The following is a 19,608-nucleotide window of genomic DNA, read 5'->3' as shown; positions in this document are numbered from 1 at the left end:
AAAACGACAGTCACACGATATCGAAGTCACTTGGTGTATTCGAGAACGCAAGTTTTTACATGAGACATACCGCGTGTAGACGAAGAAGGGAGAAGAAATGATTTTAGAAGTAATTTTATACTTACATATCATTCGCTTAAGTATCTATCTCTGATAGTCAACGATCTTACCGTTACGATAAGAAAGCCCAACGAACAAATCATTATCATGTTCGACCCGAACTGTAGGAACGCGACGTGCGTGTAGAGGCTCTCGATACTTTCCGAAAAGTAGATGATTTTCTGATGCTTCTTTATGATCTGGTTCAGCGTAATGTTGATCGATTTGTGCTTGTTCTCATTTGCGTGAGGCACAAGTTGTGTGAACCAGTTACGTAGAATGTCTATCTGGCCGGCGGCGTGTAACGTCTAAAATTGAAAATTTCCCATATGAAATTGATTGGACTTCACGATTGACTCACGTTTATGTGACTGATATAATATGCAAAATGTTGGATGTCGCAGTATCAACAATGTATACTTGTTGAGATTGTGAATTTCATAACATCGATATTGTTTGGATAAAAAGAAAGGTTTTGCAATACACACGTAATTGTTACATACTCCGACAAATCTATTAACATGTTGACTGCCAAGGTAATCACAGGTAACAGGCAACTTACTTTTTCAGTGGTATCATTGTGGTCACGTGTAATTGATAGATAATTGTGTGTCACCTGTGTAATATACAATTTTATTGTAATATAGACGATATATACCAAACTTGCTGGCAATCAACATGTTAATTCTAATTTTCACGTTAATTATAGGTGGTTCTGATGACGAGCTTGTCTAATGTGTATTTGACTCACCAGACACAATAGCAATGCGTTCGTCACGCCGGTTGCCCATCCGCACATGATCATGTACAAGAATTCGATGATTAATATAGCTTTGTATGTGACTTGCGTGTTAACGTCGAAGGGGATGTCTATCTTGTTGACATAGGGTATCTCCGTCGTATGGTTTGTGACTTCGACGTCGCCCAGGAGAGATTTGGTGCAATACGCGAAGATCGTCATCGTGTGAAGTGCGATTATCGAGTTCGTGAGACGATCCGATGTTTTCGCCTTGTGTCCCGCCTCGCGTAATTCCATATCGCACTTGGCGCACTTGTCCCAATCGTCCGACATCAACGACAAGACTTCGACGAAGTTTCTGTGGACGAGCGTGCCCGTCGATCATGCGATCGCGAAACCCTAATTTTCGCGCTTCGGGAATTACTCGTGTTTTCCACGCAAACGACAGCCCCAAGTAATTGACAACTATAAAGCTTGGAGCTCTACGTATTTTGTGCCCCAGATGGAAGCTCATGTCGTTATCAGCGGAAACTCATGCCGCAATACGAGCAACCAGATATCATGCATGCCTTAACATTAACATCACAAAGTTACAATTTATTATAACTATCTTATAATTCGGTCGCACCATTTTTAACTGCACACGTTAATGCGCAAGGCCGACGATCGTCGGAAGTTCTAATGAGTTGTACTTATGTCGTCCTGTGCTCGAGGAGACTTGTTCCAGAATACTGAATAAATTATGCTTTAATAATAACGACAATATGTAAGCGCTAAGGCATATATGACTTCTGGCGCACAACGTTGTACTTACTGTTGATTCAGCCAAAATATGCTAAACTTTATTAACACTTTGGTATACGCCAAAAAGCTGCACAAACAGTCCATCAGATCGAGAAGCTCAGCGGTATATATGTGAGTCACCAAATAATGGTAATGACAGTATCCGACGAACACTAATGAGACGACCCAAAATACCCTGCAGAGCAGAACGGCTGGCATGCCTGGCCAAATACCGAACAGAATAAACAAAAATTTCAACGTGTGATTAATCGTGTTCTTCCGGATCATAATGCTCGCCTCTCGACTGTTCGTCTAACCGAACGAGTGAACAGGTGCACGATACGAACGACAAACGGTCTCGGAGAAACGAAGAGACGAGGAGATATCTCCGTCGCGAATCTGAATACCAATGTAAATTAGCTTTTGAAGTGAATCATAAAGCACTCGCGTGAAGACTGCGAGCGGCGCTGAAAAGTCATCATCGTAGTCGAGTTTGCGTCGACCGTGCCGACCAATAGGAGCCACTCATTAAATATTTTTCTCGTGATGTGCACAGACTGCGGATATATTCGCTGTGCAGTGAGTTCTAGCAATTTTAATGAAAATTACGGGGGACAGGTGGGTTTGTCTATCCCTTCCGTCGGCAAGAAGGGCTTGGCGGCCAGTGCGTTTGCGAATCGTTCGCTTGAAATATACATCGATGCGTGCGACAACGCGCGGACACCGTCTGCCTGATCGCAAGTCGCGTTCGTCGAGCTCTGGCGACCTTATGAAATATAAAGGGTGTAACACACGAGGGATGAGAAATGACAGGGAAGGGAGCCGCGCGCTATTACGACACTACGCGTCCCCCTCTGTATGTGCGCGACTCTTGCTCCGCTCGAACTACATATGAGGGAAGATCCGCGAGTTTCCTTTTCTCTTTTTTCTTTTGTTCTGCAATTCATGGAAAGTCAGGATACGATATCGTGCTCGTATTAATTCTCGAGCAAACGCTCGGGCAGTTTCGTAGCAGTTTGCAACGTTATTCTGGACATTATTCCGTGAGTCATTATTGTATATATTCAAACTGTGTATATTTTAACAAAAATAACTACTATATATGTGTGTGTGTCTAAACAACTAATAAAGATATATTCGCATGTATAGTCGATACATGTTTCGTAACTACCGATCTATAGTCATGGTTGGGACGCGATATTCATTGCATCGCCAACGTCATTAACAGATACGCCACTGATGAGTTCAGGATCTATAAGAACTGTCGTTCTGTACCGCTTATACGACTGAACTGTCGTTCTTATAGATCCTGTTGTGAGTGTGAATTAAGGTATTCTGCGAATAAACATAGAGCGGCATTTTATCTAATTGATTTTATCACGCGACATACATAATAAGAAGTCATTTATCGCGAGTGTGTTCTATTAAAAGTTATTTATTGCGTGTAGTTCTATTAAAAGAATTGCTTTACATTTATTATATTGTTTTACGTGAACCTGACACTTGCAGGACACTTGAAGGACTCTGAAGTATGGTTCATCATCATCGCGTTGTATCTGAATTTATGGTGACTTTACCGTCTCTAACATGCATCGAGATCACATTCATGTGATTCTTCGTGTTAGTCAGAACGGGATGCGTTTCAATGTGTTCCAGTAAGAACGATATTCGGACGATTGTGTCGTACATTGTCTGTATTTTTGAAAAATATGCTATTTGCTATAAAATGTGCGATTTTATAACTAGTGATTTACTAGTAACTTAATGTTCCATTACACTATAGTTAATAAAAATAGATGGCTACTCCAGTCTGACCTTTCATTGCATCGCCAACAGTACGGACAAATACGATCCAGAAGCATTCATGATCTAAGAGACATATTCTCTGTTAAATTATTGACAAGAAAATTCCTAATAATTTTTAATAATATCATAAAAAAGCGTACTTTCTGCTGTGTAAATTTTTTTTGCACTGCTATTAGATATGACTGAGAAAGATTCATGAAAATAAATGATTATTGAACTAGGAAGAACCAGAAAGTATATAGAATCAGCTTGAAGCGTTATGCGCGCGTAAAGTTATGCATTACGAACTGTGCATATAAATCTTACACTCGCGAAGGATTCTAAGGAGAGATCCATCATCTTCCCAGCTGTGAGTATCAGTTGCTTCTGCGATCGTAATATAACAAACAACAGAACACGGGCATTTCTGGGCTTTAAATTGTACCACTCGCTGTTATATGCCGCAAGGCTGATCAATTTGCTCTACGAAGATGGAAACAACGCTGTACTTTGTAACGTTTAAAACATCGAATATTATTGTTTGCTTATCATTGTTACTATTATTCTCCCACTACTGACCTTGTTGCTCAGATATTCTCCGGCGAAACAAAATATAAATGCTTCGAGATTTGTTATAGTGTAGAACAAAAGAGATCTTATTATCTGTTTTACCGCATCAGGGCTGCCAACCGCCTGAAATTAGTCGTAAAAACAACGAGTGAAGTCATTGAAACGTGCAAATTATATACTATGTGAGATACACAATTATATACTATATGAGATATACATATGATATATGATAAAAGGCGAAGCAATGACGAGGAAAGAGAAGTAATAATATAATGACCAAATATGTATCTTAGGCTCTACATTAAGTAACACTTAAATTTAATAAAGTAATAAGGTTATTAAGAACCAAATGCTAAATATTAATGCACATATATATATATATATATATATATATATAGTCTCTCTCTTATACACATATATATGTGTATAAGAGAGAGACTATATATATATATATATATATATATATATAGTCTCTCTCTTATACACATATATATGTGTATAAGAGAGAGACTATATATATATATATATATATATATATATGGTAGAGTGGATAATATAATGAAATTTTCATAAACATATACATTTATGTACTTAGAAATACATTAAAATTTTGTAAAATTGTATTGTAAAATTGTATTGTACATAGGCATGTACATAGATATATATAGCAATTTTGTACTGTCTTTCGCTTACATATCTATCCATGTTATTCAACAGTCTTACCTTTACGATAAGAAAGCCCAACGAACAAATCATTATCATATTTGACGCGAATTGCAGGAACGCGATTTGCGTGTAAAGATTTTCAACGTTTTTCGAAAAGATGATGATTCTCTGATGCTTCTGTATGACCTGGTTCAGTACGACGTCGATCGATTGATCTTTGTTCTCATTTGCGCGAGGTACAATTTGCGTGAGACATTTGCGTAGAATGTCTATCTGACCGGCGGCGTGTAATGTCTGAAATTGAAAATTTCTTTACACGAAATTGACTAGACTTTATGTGTGTCTCTCGTTCATGTGGATAATATAATATGCAAAATGTTAGGAATTGTGATATCAGCAATATGTGTGGAGGCTGCAATTTTAACTTGGTTTAGAAAAAGAAGGTTTTGCAGTATACACGTAGTCGTTACACACTCAGAAAACTTTGTTAACACATTCACTGCCAAATTAATTAAATAACTAGAAGTTTAATTTGTTCAGTGACATTATTACTGTCAAGTGTGACTCACACATAATTATGTCACTTTTATAGTATACAATATTATTGTAATATAGGTGGCACATACCAAACTTGCTGGCATCAACATGTAAATTCTAATTTCGACATTAATTATAAATAGTTCTGATGACGTGAGCTCGCCTAATGTGTATTCGACTCACCAGGCACATTAACAATGCGTTTGTCACGCCGGCTGCCCAGGCGCACATAATTACGAACAAGAATTCGGCGATTAATATGGATCTGTATGTGAGTTGCGTGTTAACCTCGAAGGGGATGTCTACCTTCTCGACGTAGGGCAGCTCCGACGTGTGGTTCGTGACGTCGATGTCGTTTATGATGATGCCGAAGGAATACCCAATAATCGTTATCGTGTGAAGCACGAAAACCGAGTTCATAACACGATCCGATAATTTCGCTTTGTGCTGCGTCTCGCGTAATGCGACATCGCTCTTGGCGCTCTCGTCCCAATCGTCGGACATCATCGACATGATTTCGATGAATTTTCTGTGGACGACCGTGCTGGTCGATCATACGATCGCACATGATCGCGGGATTACACTAATTTTCGCGCTGTGGGAATCACTTGTATCTTCCATGCAAACGACAGCCGGAAAAAAATGATAATTACAAAAGTCGTTCTTGTATTTTTGTATCCATCCCAGGTAAAGGATTTGGAGTATTGTCGTTTCTAACGGAAACTCATGCCTCGATACGAATAACCGGGTACCATGTACGCCTTATAACATTAATACTAAAGTTATAATTTATTATATTTATCTTATAATATTAAGGTCACTCGCACGGACTTTCTGTTCTATATAATGCGTAAGATTGACAATCGTAGGTAATTCTGATCACTTGTACTTACGTCGTTCTACGTTTGAGGGGATTTGTGCCAGAATACTGAATGAATTATACTTTTAATAACAATAATATGTAAGCGCTAAGACATATATGATGTCTGGTGCATGCTGCACTTACCGTTGTTTCAACCAAAACACGATAAACTTAGTTAACACTTTGCCATACGCCAGAAAGCTGCACAAGCCGTCCACCAGATCGAGAAGCTCGGCGGTGTATACATGTGCCAGAAGATAGCGGAAAATACTATACTCGATAAATAATATTGTGACGACCCAAAATACCCTGCAGATCAGAACGCATGGGATGCCCGGCCAAATACCATACAGAATGAACAGATATTTCAACGTGCGATTAAGCGTGTTCCTCCGCATCATGACGCTCGCCTCTCGTGCCGTTTGTCTAACCGAGCGAGTGCATCGAACAAGCACACGCGACCGACAAACACTGTCGGAGAAACAGAGAGACGTCGAGGTATCTCTGCTGCGAGTTTGAATCCCAATGTGAATTGGCTTTTGAAGTGAATCGTAGAGCATTCGCGTGAAGACTGCGGGCGATGCTGACAAATCATCATCGTTGTCGACTTTATAGCGACTTTGTGTCGACCAATGGGAGCCGGTCATTAAATATTTTTATTGTAATGCATGTAAGGCCGCGGATACGTTCACCGTACAGAGAGAGTTTCGACAATTGTAATGAAAAGCAGAGAAAACAGGTGGATTTGTCTATATCTTCCACCCACAGGAGACGGCTGAAAGACAGCGTGGTCACGAGTTGTTCACTTAAAATATGCAACGATACGATGCGAGAACGGGCGGACACCGTACGTCCGATCGTGGGTCGTGTTCGTTGAGCTTTGGCGACCTTTTGAAATATGGAGGGTGTAACATGCGGAGGGAGAAATAACAAAGAAGTGCTGGGCGATATTGCAAAATTACGTGCCCCTCTTTACGTGTGTGCGTGACTTTCGCTCCGCTCAAACTGCGACCGAGGGAAGATCCGCGAATTTCCTTTCTTTGTATTTCATGGAAAATCGAGATGCAATATCGTGCTCGTTTTATTTCTCAAGTTAACGTTCTGGACAATTCTGTGGCAGATTGCAACGATGTTCTGGAAATATTACGTGAATCACTTTTGCTTCACTAAATATATTTGAGCAAAGATAACAACTATCACAGTGTGTTTGTGTGATGTGTGTGTATTTATAATTAGTGAAAATATATTTATATATCTGCTTGCGCGTGGTATATGTTTCACGGCTACCGCTCGAGAATCGCCGGGACAATCATGTCATTCATTGCGCCGTCAACAGCACTAACAGATACAATCCCGATGCATTTATGATGTATAGGAACGAGTTAACATCTTCTTCTCGCAATATTTCCTCACTTACAGTTGATTTATCCATAACATGATAAATTTTTATAATCATTCTCACGTGTGTCAAGAAGCACAAGCAATCCACCAGATCGTAAAATCTCTCAGATGTGACATAAAGTAAAAATATACATTAACGATAAAGTAACGATAATGGCAGAAAATAAGGAATGTAACGATCTAAAACACTCTGGAAATTATAACGCATGATATGCGTGTCTAGATGCCGAACACGGAAAGTGTGATTGCGCGGCTGCATGCTCTTACGAGTCATGATTTTGTTTTTTGGAGTCATGAGTCTTGCGTAAAAGTGTGCAGATTAGAAAACTTTTAATGAAATAAGCACTCTCAGGAATAAGTAAGAGTGATTCGCGAATATATTTCTCGACAACAGGGCGATGTTATATCGCCGGATATTCACTCAATGATTGAGGAAGTAACGAGTTATTAGTTGTATTAATATTAGTTGTATTAATTACTAGTTGTAAAACATCACACTAGTTAATAAACACCGTATTTAAATTAAAATACGATAGAAAATATGATACAATAATCCGAGAAAAGTTCTTTCTGAAACATATCGAGACGCATCCTATTCTCCCATGAACAACACAAAGAATCATATGAATATTGCCTCGTAGCGCATTACAGACCGCAAAAGATATAGAATCGTCAATCGTCAAATGACTAATCGTCCAAGAGTGCACGCGACGTATATGTGAGAGGTCATCAAGCAGTGCGTGCACCCTTGGATGATCGGCCAATTGATAATTCTATATCTTTGCGGTCTGTAACGCATTATTAGGCAATATTCATACGATTCTCCGTGTTGTTCATGGGAGAGTAGGATGCGTCTTAATGTGTTTCAAAAAGAACTTTTCTCGGACGATTGTGTCGTATTTTATATGAATTTCGTAAAAATATGCTGTTTACTAACTAATGTGCTGTTTTATAACTAGTGATTTACTAATAACTCGGTGTTCCGTTACTATAGTTCTATAATTACTATAGTTACTATAGTCAAAAGAATCGACCAGCTCAGTGTCACCTTTTATTGCATCGCCAGCAGCACAGACAGGTACGATCCAGAAGCCTTCATGATCTAAAAGAAACATTATCTCTTAAATTAATGGTAAGAACGTTCCTGTAATTTGCAATAATATCATGGAAAAATGGGCCACACGCAGTGAAAATTTTATAAGCGCAGAAATTAGATGTAAATGAATAAGATCTGTGAAAATGAGTAGTTATTGCATAAAGTTTCGTTCAGGAAATCTGTAAAATCGGTTCTAGAAGCGTTAAGCGCGCGCAAAGTTACACGTTACGAGTTGTGCATATAACTCTTACATTTGTGAAAGATTCTAAGGAGAGATCCATCATCTTCCCAACTGTGAGCGTCAGTTGCTTCTGCGATCGCAACATAAGAAACAACAGAACACGGCCGTCTTTGGGGTGTAAATTGTACCAAGCAGTATTGTACGCTCCTATGCCGACCAATGTACTCTACGGAAATGGAAATGATACTGTAGCCTACTGACGTTTAAAACATCGATTACTGTTGTTTGTTCGTCATTGTTACTATTATTTTCCCACCGCTAACCTTATTGCTCAAGTATTCCCCGGCGAAACAAAACAGAAACGCTTCGAGATTTGTTATAGTGTAGAACAAAATAGACCGTAATATCTGCTCTGCTGCGTTGGGGCTGCCAATCGCCTGCAATTAGGCACAAAAACGACATGCAGAGTCATTTGAGGCATTTGAGAAATACGTGCAAGTTTTTACATCAGACGTGACTTGTGTGATAAAAGGCAACTGAACGACGAGTAGAAAGAGAAATAAAGTACAATAAAATTCACGTATTTAAAAATATTTAAAAATTTAATGGTCACACTATGCATATATATGTGTACGGAAATCACAGCGATTTTATACTTACTTTTGCTTACATATCTTTCTTCTATCCGTAATATTTAACGATCTCACCATTACGATATAAAAGCCCGAACAACAAATCATTCTTATGTTTGACTCAAATTGCATAAATACTTGATTGTTCCGTACTCACGGTTATGATCGTAAATCCCAGCAAGCACATTAATATGAGATTCGATGCGAATAAGCACAATGTCATGTACTTGTACAGAATTTCAATGTTTTCTGAAAAGTAGATGATCCTCTGATGTTTTTGAATGATTTTTCTCGCAGACTTGGCAATCGACTCTCGTTCGCTCCCGAGACTCTCAGACGCGAACTCCGACACCCAGTATACCAGAATGTCTATTTGGCCGGTAATGTGTAGGACCTAAGGATATATAAAAAAATCGATTTTAGCTGAATATTTTATTCGTATATGACCTCTTCTTCTATCCTGTCACATTTCATAATTTTATATAATGTTGTAACATTATTTGATAAAAGAATTATAATTTTGACTATCATAGTAATTACACAATATATAACAAAAAGACGAAATAGATGACTGAGATACTTGATTTTATTTCTCCTATTTACAATCATATTTTTTGAGACATGTATTAAAATCTGGTTCTGTCAGACGCGGCCAGAGAGATTTATTGTGAATATCGCAAAACAATATAGATACTTTATGTTCGCTCCAATCCGTCCTACGTTCCTATGAACGTTGCGGAGACACCCTGTATATCCCTAACTATGTGTATGTATTCACGTGCACATACATATATATATATAGATATAGATATAGACATATAGATGTAGATATAGGCAGCGCTACATACACAAACGAAAATTGCATTTATTTATATACTATTATATATTGCTGTTAAACGTCACGGTTGCACTGTTACACAATCAACATGGCGGTTGAAATTTAAATTGTTTATTACGCAGTCGCTACTTACCATAGTCAGCAGTACAGCGTTCGCGAGACCAGCTCCCCAGTTAATTATTATCATGTGCACGTACTCCGCGATTAGCACAAATCTGTACATTAATTGCGTGTTAATCGGGAAGGGGAAATCTAATTTGTTGATGTAAGGAACCTCGATCGTTTCATCGGTGACATCCACATCGGCAATTAACAATCCTGTGCAATACCCGATAATTGTTGCAATGTGAAGGGTGAGTATCGTGTTAGTGATGCGATTGGACGTTTTCGCCTTGCGCCCCATCACGCGCATACTGGCGACGGTATTATTTGCGTGATCGCTCCAATCATCCGCCATGAGTGTCAAAGTTTCCATCAGTTTTCTGTGGATGATTGCGTTTCCTCGATTATGCTCGCCCGCACGTTCAAGGGGAAATCTTACTCCTCGCGTTGCAAGGCGTCGTATCTCTAGATATACGTCACCTAGCACGGAAGGGTTTGGACGTTATTGATTTCTTTTTTATTTGAAGATTTTGTTTCTTATTGCGCGGCTATTTTCTAGAGACAGCTGTGGGAAAGTATCGAGTACATGTGAGAAAATAATTGCGACGGTGGACAGCAACCTATGTAACGAGTGTGACGATTGCAACGATTGCTCTGAATTATTTTTGTAATTAAAACGAATACAAAAACGTTGTAGTGGCTTTTAGTTCCCGACCGAAAACTTTCTTACTTACTGTCTTTGTGACGTATTAATTTAAACTATTATAAATGATTCTACTATAAGTGATTTATTTGATTTCCCGGTTGTTGCTGCGACTTTCGTAAATTGCTTTACAAATTTATGAATTTGTCCGACAGCAACTCGGAAGTTAGATCAAGTTAGATCACGTTAGATTAAGTTCAAACCGCGGAAGCTTAGAATAGCAACTCTACTATAAACTGGAAACAATAGCTATGGCAAGATCATTATATTCAGAATCAGGAACGAATTCATAGCAGATGTATTACTGCACAGAGACCCGTAAACAATTGCAATGCGCACATAGTATGTTCTCATTCTGTTGTAATATATTACACAATTTCTCGCGGCAACTCTCAATAATCACACAACAATATTGCGATCGTTTAAATTAGCCTCGAAAATCATTGTATCACATCACAACACTAAAATTATCGCAATCTCCTCCTCGGAATATCTTTCCACGCACCCCTGATTTATCCAGAACATGATGAACTTCATGATCGATTTCACATATGCTAAGAAGCTACTCATGCAATCCACCAAGTCGTAAAAACTCTCGGCATTTAGGTGTGACATAAAGTAACGATAATGACAGAGTAAGATAAATGCCACTGTGACGACCCAAAACACTCTACAAATTATAACGCACAATCCGCCTGGCCAGATGCCGAACACGGGCAGCGTAATCTCGACCGCACGACTGAGCGTGCTCTTACGAGTCATGATCTTGCTCTTAGGAGTCATGAGTTTTGCGTACAAGTGTGCGAATTACAAAACTTTTCATATAATGAACACTCTCGGGAATGAGTAAGAGCGATACGCGATATCACCGGATATATTTCTCAAAAGGGCGATGTATACCGCAGCGTAGCCACGCAATGACTGGGAGAAGCGTATCATTGAGATTATTGAACAGCGCGTGCACCCTCGGACGATCGACCAATCGTGGCCTCTCATTAAATATTTTTGTTGCGATGAGCGCAAACATCGAATATACTTTCACCGTTTGTATTTTCTTGCGACTTTACAAGAAAAAAGGGAATACGTAAAATCTTGACTTCTCAAGACACCCTGATGTAACATGTCCGCACGTGCACGGCTGCATTGCGTACTTTAAATATGTAAAGACTCGTGATGTAAACGTAGACGTATCTCTGATGGTCAGCCGTACACTGTAATCTTCGCAATGAAAAAAAAAAGCGGAGCAGTCAGTGGCGGGAGGATATATCTCGCTGCGAACTAATAGCTGAAAATTTATTCGCTTTGCACTGAAATTTACGGAAAACTATTTGCTGTCTCTCTAGCGCGCTCCGAGGCAATATTATTGCGTTTCTTTGCCTTGGTCGAATGTTCTTTATGAAGAACGTGAAACTCGCGGGATGTATTGTATTTTATCCGTTTTTGTTGCAAAAAATATGCCGATTGCTACAAAATGTGCGGTTTGACAACTAGTGAACAAGTGATTCGGTGTCACTTCGGTTAATATAGTTTATTAAAAAAGAACCTGTCGGAGATGCCGATTAATTTGCTGTACAAGAGTAACGATGGTGCTTTACAATATTTGAATTATAATGTATCGTTACTTGTTCGTCACTGTTTCGATTATTCTCCCGTCGTTGAACCTCGTTGGTCATGTATTTCCCCGCAGAACAAGATATAAACGCTTCGACCTATTATTGTGTAAGACAAAAGAGACAGTATTATCTGCTCTGCCGCGTTAGGGCACTTTAGCGCTTTGCTGTACGCCAAGAAGTTGCATATGAAGTTGATCAGATCAGTCAAGCTTGACGGTGTATATATATATGCGCCACAAAATATAAATAGTGGTGATGACAGAACTGAGACGATCCATAACACTTTGCAGAATAAAATGCACAGCATGCTCAGCTCATTATCGGTCAATATATTTCAACGTGCATTTAAATGTGTACTCGTACGGGTTATAATATTCTTATTTCGCCCTCACGCACATTGGTTTTCTGTATACACATATGCGAATTGAATGCGTTTCTTTTTTTTCGATAATCACTCGATGGCGCAGTAAGTACGTAAGAACTGAGATATATTAGGAGATGCAGTCTTAAATCAATAAATTGAAACCACTTATTAAATATTTTTATCGTATTATACCGCAGATTCGCGGTATAAAAAGTTCTGGAGATTTTATGAAAAGAAGAGAAAGGATAGAGGTGGATTTGTTTGTTCCTTTCAACTTCGAGAGAGGAACTTCAGGAGCTTGTTTGCTTGAAATATGCAACGATACGTGCAAGAACGCGTGGACATCGCACGTCCGATCGCGGATCATTTTCGTCGAAATCTGTGGCAACTTTTCGAGATATAAAGTATATTACATGCAGTAGAAGAAATAACAAAGAACTATGCTGCTATTGTGAAATGTGCCTAGGGAAGATCCGCGAATTTCCTTTTTTTGTATTTCATGGAAAATCGAGATGCAATATCATGCTCGCTTTATTTCTCAAGTTAACGTTCCAGACAGTTCTGCGGCAGATTACAACAATGTTCTGGAAATTATTACGTGAATCGCTTTTGTTTCACAAAATATATTTGAGCAAAGATAAAAACTATCACAGTGTGTTTGTGTGTATGTGTGTATTTATAACTAGTGAAAATATATTTATATATCTGCTTGCGCGTGATACATGTTTCACGACTACCGCTCGAGAATTGCCGGGACGAATATGTTCATTGTGCCGTTAACAGCACTGACAGGTACAATCCCGATGCACTTATGATGTATAGGAACGAGTTAACATCTTCTTCTTGCAATATCCCCTCATTCACCGTTGATTTATCCATAACATGATAAATTTTTATAATCATTCTCACGTGTGCCAAGAAGCACAAGCAATCTACCAGATCGTAAAATCTCTCAGGTGTGATATAAAGTAAAAATATATATTAACGATAAAGTAACGATAATGGCAGAAAATAAGGAATGTAACGATCTAAAACACTCTGGAAATTATAACGCATGATATGCGTGTCTAGATGCCAAACACGGGAAATGTGATTGCGCGGCTGCATGTTCTTACGAGTCATGATTTTGTTTTTTGGAGTCATGAGTCTTGCGTAAAAGTGTGCAGATTAGAAAACTTTTAATGAAATGAGCACTCTCAGGAATAAGTAAGAGTGATTCGCGAATATATTTCTCGACAACCGGGCGATGTTATATCGCCGGATATTCACTCAATGATTGAGGAAGTAACGAGTTATTAGTTGTATTAATATTAGTTATATTAATTACTAGTTGTAAAACAGCACACTAGTTAATAAACAGCGTATTTAAATTAAAGTACGATAGAAAATATGATACAATAATCCGAGAAAAGTTCTTCCTGAAACACATCGAGACGCATCCTATTCTCCCATGAACAACACAAAGAATCAACTGAATATTGCCTCGTAGCGCATTACAGACCGCAAAAGATATAGAATCGTCAATCGTCAAATGACTAATCGTCCAAGAGTGCACGCGACGTATATGTGAGAGGTCATCAAGCAGTGCGTGCACCCTTGGATGATCGGCCAATTGATAATTCTATATCTTTGCGGTCTGTAACGCATTACTAGGCAATATTCATATGATTCTCCGTGTTGTTCATGGGAGAGTAGGATGCGTCTTAATGTGTTTCAAAAAGAACTTTTCTCGGACGATTGTGTCGTATTTTATATGTATTTCGTAAAAATATGCTGTTTACTAACTAATGTGCTGTTTTATAACTAGTGATTTACTAGTAACTCGGTGTTCCGTTACTATAGTTCTATAGTTACTATAGTTACTATAGTCAAAAGAATCGACCAGCTTAGTGTCACCTTTTATTGCATCGCCAGCAGCACAGACAGGTACGATCCAGAAGCCTTCATGATCTAAAAGAAACATTATCTCTTAAATTAATGGTAAGAACGTTCCTGTAATTTGCAATAATATCATGGAAAAATGGGCCACTCGCGGTGAAAATTTTATAAGCGTAGAAATTAGATGTAAATGAATAAGATCTGTGAAAACGAGTAGTTATTGCATAAAGTTTCGTTCAGGAAATCTGTAAAATCGGTTTTAGAAGCGTTAAGTGCGTGCAAAGTTACACGTTACGAGTTGTGCATATAACTCTTACATTTGTGAAAGATTCTAAGGAGAGATCCATCATCTTCCCAACTGTGAGCGTCAGTTGCTTCTGCGATCGCAACATAACAAACAACAGAACACGGCCGTCTTTGGGGTGTAAATTGTACCAAGCAGTATTGTACGCCTCTATGCCGACCAATTTACTCTACGGAAATGGAAATGATAATGTAGCTTACTGACGTTTAAAACATCGATTACTGTTGTTTGTTCGTCATTGTTATTATTATTTTCCCACCGCTAACCTTATTGCTCAAGTATTCCCCGGCGAAACAAAAGAGAAACGCTTCGAGATTTGTTATAGTGTAGAACAAAATAGACCGTAATATCTGCTCTGCTGCGTTGGGGCTGCCAATCGCCTGCAATTAGGCACAAAAACGACATGCAGAGTCATTTGAGGCATTTGAGAAATACGTGCAAGTTTTTACATCAGACGTGACTTGTGTGATAAAAGGCAACTGAACGACGAGTAGAAAGAGAAATAAAGTACAATAAAATTCACGTATTTAAAAATATTTAAAAATTTAATGGTCACACTATGCATATATATGTGTACGGAAATCACAGCGATTTTATACTTACTTTTGCTTACATATCTGTCTTCTATCCGTAATATTTAACGATCTCACCATTACGATATAAAAACCCGAACAACAAATCATTCTTATATTTGACTCAAATTGCATAAATACTTGATTGTTCTGTACTCACGGTTATGATCGTAAATCCCAGCAAGCACATTAATATGAGATTCGATGCGAATAGGCACAACGTCATGTACTTGTACAGAATTTCAATGTTTTCCGAAAAGTAGATGATCCTCTGATGTTTTTGAATGATTTTTCTCGCAGACCTAGCAATCGACTCTCGTTCGCTCCCGAGACTCTCAGACGCGAACTCCGACACCCAGTATACCAGAATGTCTATTTGGCCGGTAATGTGTAGGACCTAAGGATATATAAAAATATTCGATTTTAGCTGAATATTTTATTCGTATATGACCTCTTCTTCTACTCTGTCACATTTCATAATTTTATATAATGTAACATTATTTGATAAAAGAATTATAATTTTGACTATCATAGTAATTACACAATACATAACAAAAACACGAAATAGATGACTGAGATACTTGATTTTTAATCTCCTATTTACAATCATATTTTTTGAGACATGTATTAAAATCTAGTTCTTTCAGACGCGGCCAGAGAGATTTATTGTGAATATCGCAAAACAATATAGATACTTTATGTTCGCTTCAATTCGCCCTACGTTCTTATGAACGTTGCGGAGTCACCCTGTATATCCCTAACTATGTGTATGTATTCACGTGCACATACATATATATATATATATATATATATATATATATATATATATATATATAGATATTGACATATAGATATAGGCAGCGCTACATACACAAACGAAAATTGCATTTATTTATATACTATTATATATTGCTGTTAATCGTCACGGTTGCACTGTTTCACAATCAACATAGCGGTTGAAATTTAAATTGTTTATTACGCAGTCGCTACTTACCATGGTTAGCAGTATAGCGTTCGCGAGACCACCTCCCCAGTTAATTATTATCATGTGCACGTACTCCGCGATTAGCACAAATCTGTACATTAATTGCGTGTTAATCGGGAAGGGGAAATCTAATTTGTTGATGTAAGGCACCTCGATCGTTTCATCGGTGACATCCACATCGGCGATTAACAATCCTGTGCAATACAGGACGATTGCTACGGTGTGAAGGGTAACTATCGCGTTAGTGATGGAGTCAGACGTTTTCGCTTTGCGCATCATCACACGCATGCTGGTGACGGTATTATTCGCGCGGTCGCTCCAATCATCCGCCATCATCGTCAAAGTTTCTACCAGTTTTCTGTGGATGATTGCGTTTCCTCGATTATGCTTGCCCCCACGTTCAAGGGGAAATCCTACTCCTCGCGTTGCAAGGCGTCGTATCTCTAGATTTACGTCACGGAAGGGTTTGGACATTATTGATTTCTTTTTTATTTGAAGAATTTGTTTCTTATTGCGCGGCTATTTTCTAGAGACAGCTGTGGGAAAATATCGAGAAAGTATATCATGTGAGAAAGTAATTGCGACGGTGGACAGCAACCTATGTAACGAGTGTGACGATTGTAACGATTGCTTTGAATTATTTTTGTAAACAAAAGCAATACAAAAACGTTGTAGTGACTTTTAGTTCCCGGCCGAAAATTTTCTTACCTACCGTCTTTGTGATATATTAATTTAGACTAGTACAAAAGATTCTACTATAAGTGATTTATCTGATTTCCCAGTTGCTGCTGCGACTTTCGTAAATTGCTTTTCAAATTTATGAATTTTTCCGACAGCAACTCGGAAGTTAGATCAAGTTAGATCATGTTAGATCCAGCATTTCCCCAAACCGCGGAAGCTTAGAATAGCAACTCTACTACAAACTGGAAACAATAGCTATGGCGAGATCATTATATTCAGAATCAGAAACGAAATCATAGCAGATGTATTACTGCACAGAGACCAATAAACAATTTCAATGCGCACGTAGTATGTTTGCATTCTGTTATAATATATTACACAGTTTCTCGCAATTCTCAATAATCAGTCGTAACAATATTGCGTTCATTTTAAATATCTTCGAAAATGATTGTCTCACATCACAACACTAAAATTATCGCAATCTTCTCCTCGCAATATCTTTTCACGCACCCCTGATTTATCCAGAACATGATGAACTTCATGATCGATTTCACATATGCTAAGAAGCTACTCATGCAATCCACCAAGTCGTAAAAACTCTCGGCATTTAGGTGTGACATAAAGTAACGATAATGACAGAGTAAAATGAATGCCACTGTGACGACCCAAAACACTCTACAAATTATAACGCACAATCCGCCTGGCCAGATGCCGAACACGGGCAGCGTAATCTCGACCGCGCGACTGAGCGTGCTCTTACGAGTCATGATCTTGCTCTTAGGAGTCATGAGTTTTGCGTACAAGTGTGCGAATTAGAAAACTTTTCATATAATGAACACTCTCGGGAATGAGTAAGAGCGATGCGCGATATCATCGGATATATTTCTCGACAAAAGGGCGATGTATACCGCAGCGTAGCCACGCAATGACTGGGAGAAGCGTATCATTGAGATTATTGAACAGCGCGTGCACCCTCGGACGATCGACCAATCGTGGCCTCTCATTAAATATTTTTGTTGCGATGAGCGCAAACATCGAATATACTTCCACCGTTTGTATTTTCTTGCGACTTTGTAAGAAAAAAGGGAATACGTAAAATCTTGACTTCTCAAGACACCTTGATGTAATATGCCCGCACGTGCACGGCTGTATTGCATACTTTAAATATGTAAAGACTCGTGCGTAAACGTAGACGTATCTCTAGTGGTCAGTCGCACACTGTAATCTTCGCAAATAAAAAAAAGCGGAGCAGTCAGTGGCGGGAGGATATATCTCGCTGCGAACTAATAGCTGAAAATTTATTCGCTTTGCACTGAAATTTACGGAAAACTGTTTATTTTGCTGTCTCTCTAGCGCGCTCCGAGGCAATATCATTGCGTTTCTTCGCCTTGGCCGAATATTCCTTATAAAAAACGCGAAACTCGCACGGTGTATTGTATTTTATCCGTATTTTTTGAAAAAAATATGCCAATTGCTACAAAATGTGTGATTTCATAACTAGTGAACAAGTGATTCGGTGTTACTTCGGTTAATATAGTTTATTAAAAAAGAATCTGTCGGAGATGCCGATTAATTTGCTGTACAAGGGTAACGATGCTTTACAACATTTGAATTATAATGTATCGTTACTTGTTCGTCATTGTTTCGATTATTCTCCCGTCGTTGAACCTCGTTGCTCGTGTATTTCCCTGCGGAACAAGATATAAACGCTTCGACCTATTATTGTGTAAGACAAAAGAGACAGTATTATCTGCTCTGCCGCGTTAGGGCACTTTAGCGCTTTGCTGTACGCCAAGAAATTGCATATGTAGTTGATCAGATCAGTAAGTTTGGCGGTTTATATATATGCGCCAGAAAATAGTGGTGATGACAGAACTGAGACGATCCAAAACATTTCGCAGAATAAAATGCACAGCATGCTCAGCTCATTATCGGTCAATATATTTCAACATGAATTTAAGTGTGTACTCGTACGGGCCATAATATTCTTATTTCGCCCTCACGCACATGGGTTTTCTATATACATATATGCGAATTGAATGGGCTTCTTTTTTTTCGATAATCATTCGATGTGCATGGCGCAGTAAATACCTAAGGATCGGAATGTATTAGGAAAATGCAGCCTTAACAATAAATTGGAATCATTTATGAGATATTTTTATCGTATTATACCACAGATTCGCCGTATAGAATGTTCTGTAGATTTTATGAAAAGAA

General features: G+C 38.5%; 4 protein-coding genes across 5 annotated transcripts; all 4 read right to left on the bottom strand.

The window, feature by feature from the left end:
* Positions 1–41: 41 nt before the first annotated feature.
* On the bottom strand, positions 42–2,302 carry LOC116843514 (odorant receptor 13a-like). 2 transcript variants are annotated; one of them, XM_032813975.1, is made up of 4 exons: positions 1,653–2,302; positions 851–1,196; positions 662–715; positions 42–407 (listed from the first exon to the last, which is right to left on the bottom strand). In XM_032813975.1, exons 1-4 carry the CDS (start codon positions 1,907–1,909, stop codon positions 129–131), a joined length of 936 nt encoding a protein of 311 aa, XP_032669866.1. In that variant the 5' UTR covers positions 1,910–2,302; the 3' UTR covers positions 42–128. The 2 variants fall into 2 exon arrangements, with proteins under 2 accessions (XP_032669866.1, XP_032669867.1); XM_032813976.1 differs by lacking the exon at positions 662–715 and having other exon boundaries at positions 1,653–2,242.
* Positions 2,303–2,902: 600 nt separating this feature from the next.
* Positions 2,903–6,602, bottom strand: LOC116843505 (odorant receptor 13a-like). Its single transcript, XM_032813967.1, has 6 exons — positions 6,186–6,602; positions 5,363–5,708; positions 4,700–4,936; positions 3,986–4,099; positions 3,734–3,889; positions 2,903–3,490 (listed from the first exon to the last, which is right to left on the bottom strand). The coding sequence occupies exons 1-6, from the start codon at positions 6,599–6,601 to the stop codon at positions 3,440–3,442; spliced, it is 1,320 nt and encodes a 439-aa protein (XP_032669858.1). The 5' UTR covers position 6,602; the 3' UTR covers positions 2,903–3,439.
* A 1,883-nt stretch (positions 6,603–8,485) lies between these two features.
* LOC116843518 (odorant receptor 4-like) lies at positions 8,486–11,876 on the bottom strand. Its single transcript, XM_032813981.1, has 6 exons — positions 11,500–11,876; positions 10,323–10,671; positions 9,509–9,745; positions 9,043–9,156; positions 8,790–8,945; positions 8,486–8,544 (listed from the first exon to the last, which is right to left on the bottom strand). Exons 1-6 carry the CDS (start codon positions 11,775–11,777, stop codon positions 8,494–8,496), a joined length of 1,185 nt encoding a protein of 394 aa, XP_032669872.1. The 5' UTR covers positions 11,778–11,876; the 3' UTR covers positions 8,486–8,493.
* A 2,896-nt stretch (positions 11,877–14,772) lies between these two features.
* Positions 14,773–18,158, bottom strand: LOC116843508 (odorant receptor 4-like). The gene is made up of 6 exons (XM_032813970.1): positions 17,902–18,158; positions 16,720–17,068; positions 15,886–16,122; positions 15,420–15,533; positions 15,167–15,322; positions 14,773–14,921 (listed from the first exon to the last, which is right to left on the bottom strand). Exons 1-6 carry the CDS (start codon positions 18,156–18,158, stop codon positions 14,871–14,873), a joined length of 1,164 nt encoding a protein of 387 aa, XP_032669861.1. The 3' UTR covers positions 14,773–14,870.
* Positions 18,159–19,608: the final 1,450 nt, after the last annotated feature.

Source organism: Odontomachus brunneus, unplaced genomic scaffold, assembly GCF_010583005.1.
Source record: "Odontomachus brunneus isolate Ranch 3 - 2012 unplaced genomic scaffold, Obru_v1 Obru_scaffold_033, whole genome shotgun sequence".
Lineage (NCBI taxonomy): Eukaryota > Metazoa > Arthropoda > Insecta > Hymenoptera > Formicidae > Odontomachus > Odontomachus brunneus.
Note: the sequence above shows the minus strand (reverse complement) of the source record. Positions and strands in the feature narration are given on the sequence as shown.

Bases quoted from the DNA above. Each gene is read 5' to 3' on its own strand.
- LOC116843505 (XM_032813967.1), bottom strand. From the start codon at position 6,601: ATGCTCTACGATTCACTTCAAAAGCCAATTCACATTGGGATTCAAACT. The intron at 4,100-4,699 runs GTAAGACTGTTG...GACTAATTTCAG, and splicing joins TGGGCTTTCTTATCGTAAAG to GCGGTTGGCAGCCCTGATGC. The intron at 3,491-3,733 runs GTAAGATTTATA...TATGTCTCTTAG, and splicing joins CCTTAGAATCCTTCGCGAGT to ATCATGAATGCTTCTGGATC.
- LOC116843514 (XM_032813975.1), bottom strand. From the start codon at position 1,909: ATGATCCGGAAGAACACGATTAATCACACGTTGAAATTTTTGTTTATT. The intron at 1,197-1,652 runs GTAAGTACAACG...GCTCGTCCACAG, and splicing joins ATATTTTGGCTGAATCAACA to AAACTTCGTCGAAGTCTTGT. The intron at 408-661 runs GTAAGTTGCCTG...TTTCAATTTTAG, and splicing joins ACAATGATACCACTGAAAAA to ACGTTACACGCCGCCGGCCA.
- LOC116843518 (XM_032813981.1), bottom strand. From the start codon at position 11,777: ATGACTCCTAAGAGCAAGATCATGACTCGTAAGAGCACGCTCAGTCGT. The intron at 9,746-10,322 runs GTAAGTAGCGAC...ATATATCCTTAG, and splicing joins ACGCTGTACTGCTGACTATG to GTCCTACACATTACCGGCCA. The intron at 8,545-8,789 runs GTAAGAGTTATA...TGTTTCTTTTAG, and splicing joins CCTTAGAATCTTTCACAAAT to ATCATGAAGGCTTCTGGATC.
- LOC116843508 (XM_032813970.1), bottom strand. From the start codon at position 18,158: ATGACTCGTAAGAGCACGCTCAGTCGCGCGGTCGAGATTACGCTGCCC. The intron at 17,069-17,901 runs GTGCGTGAAAAG...AATCATCCACAG, and splicing joins ATGTTCTGGATAAATCAGGG to AAAACTGGTAGAAACTTTGA. The intron at 15,323-15,419 runs GTTAGCGGTGGG...CCATTTCCGTAG, and splicing joins GGGAATACTTGAGCAATAAG to AGTAAATTGGTCGGCATAGA.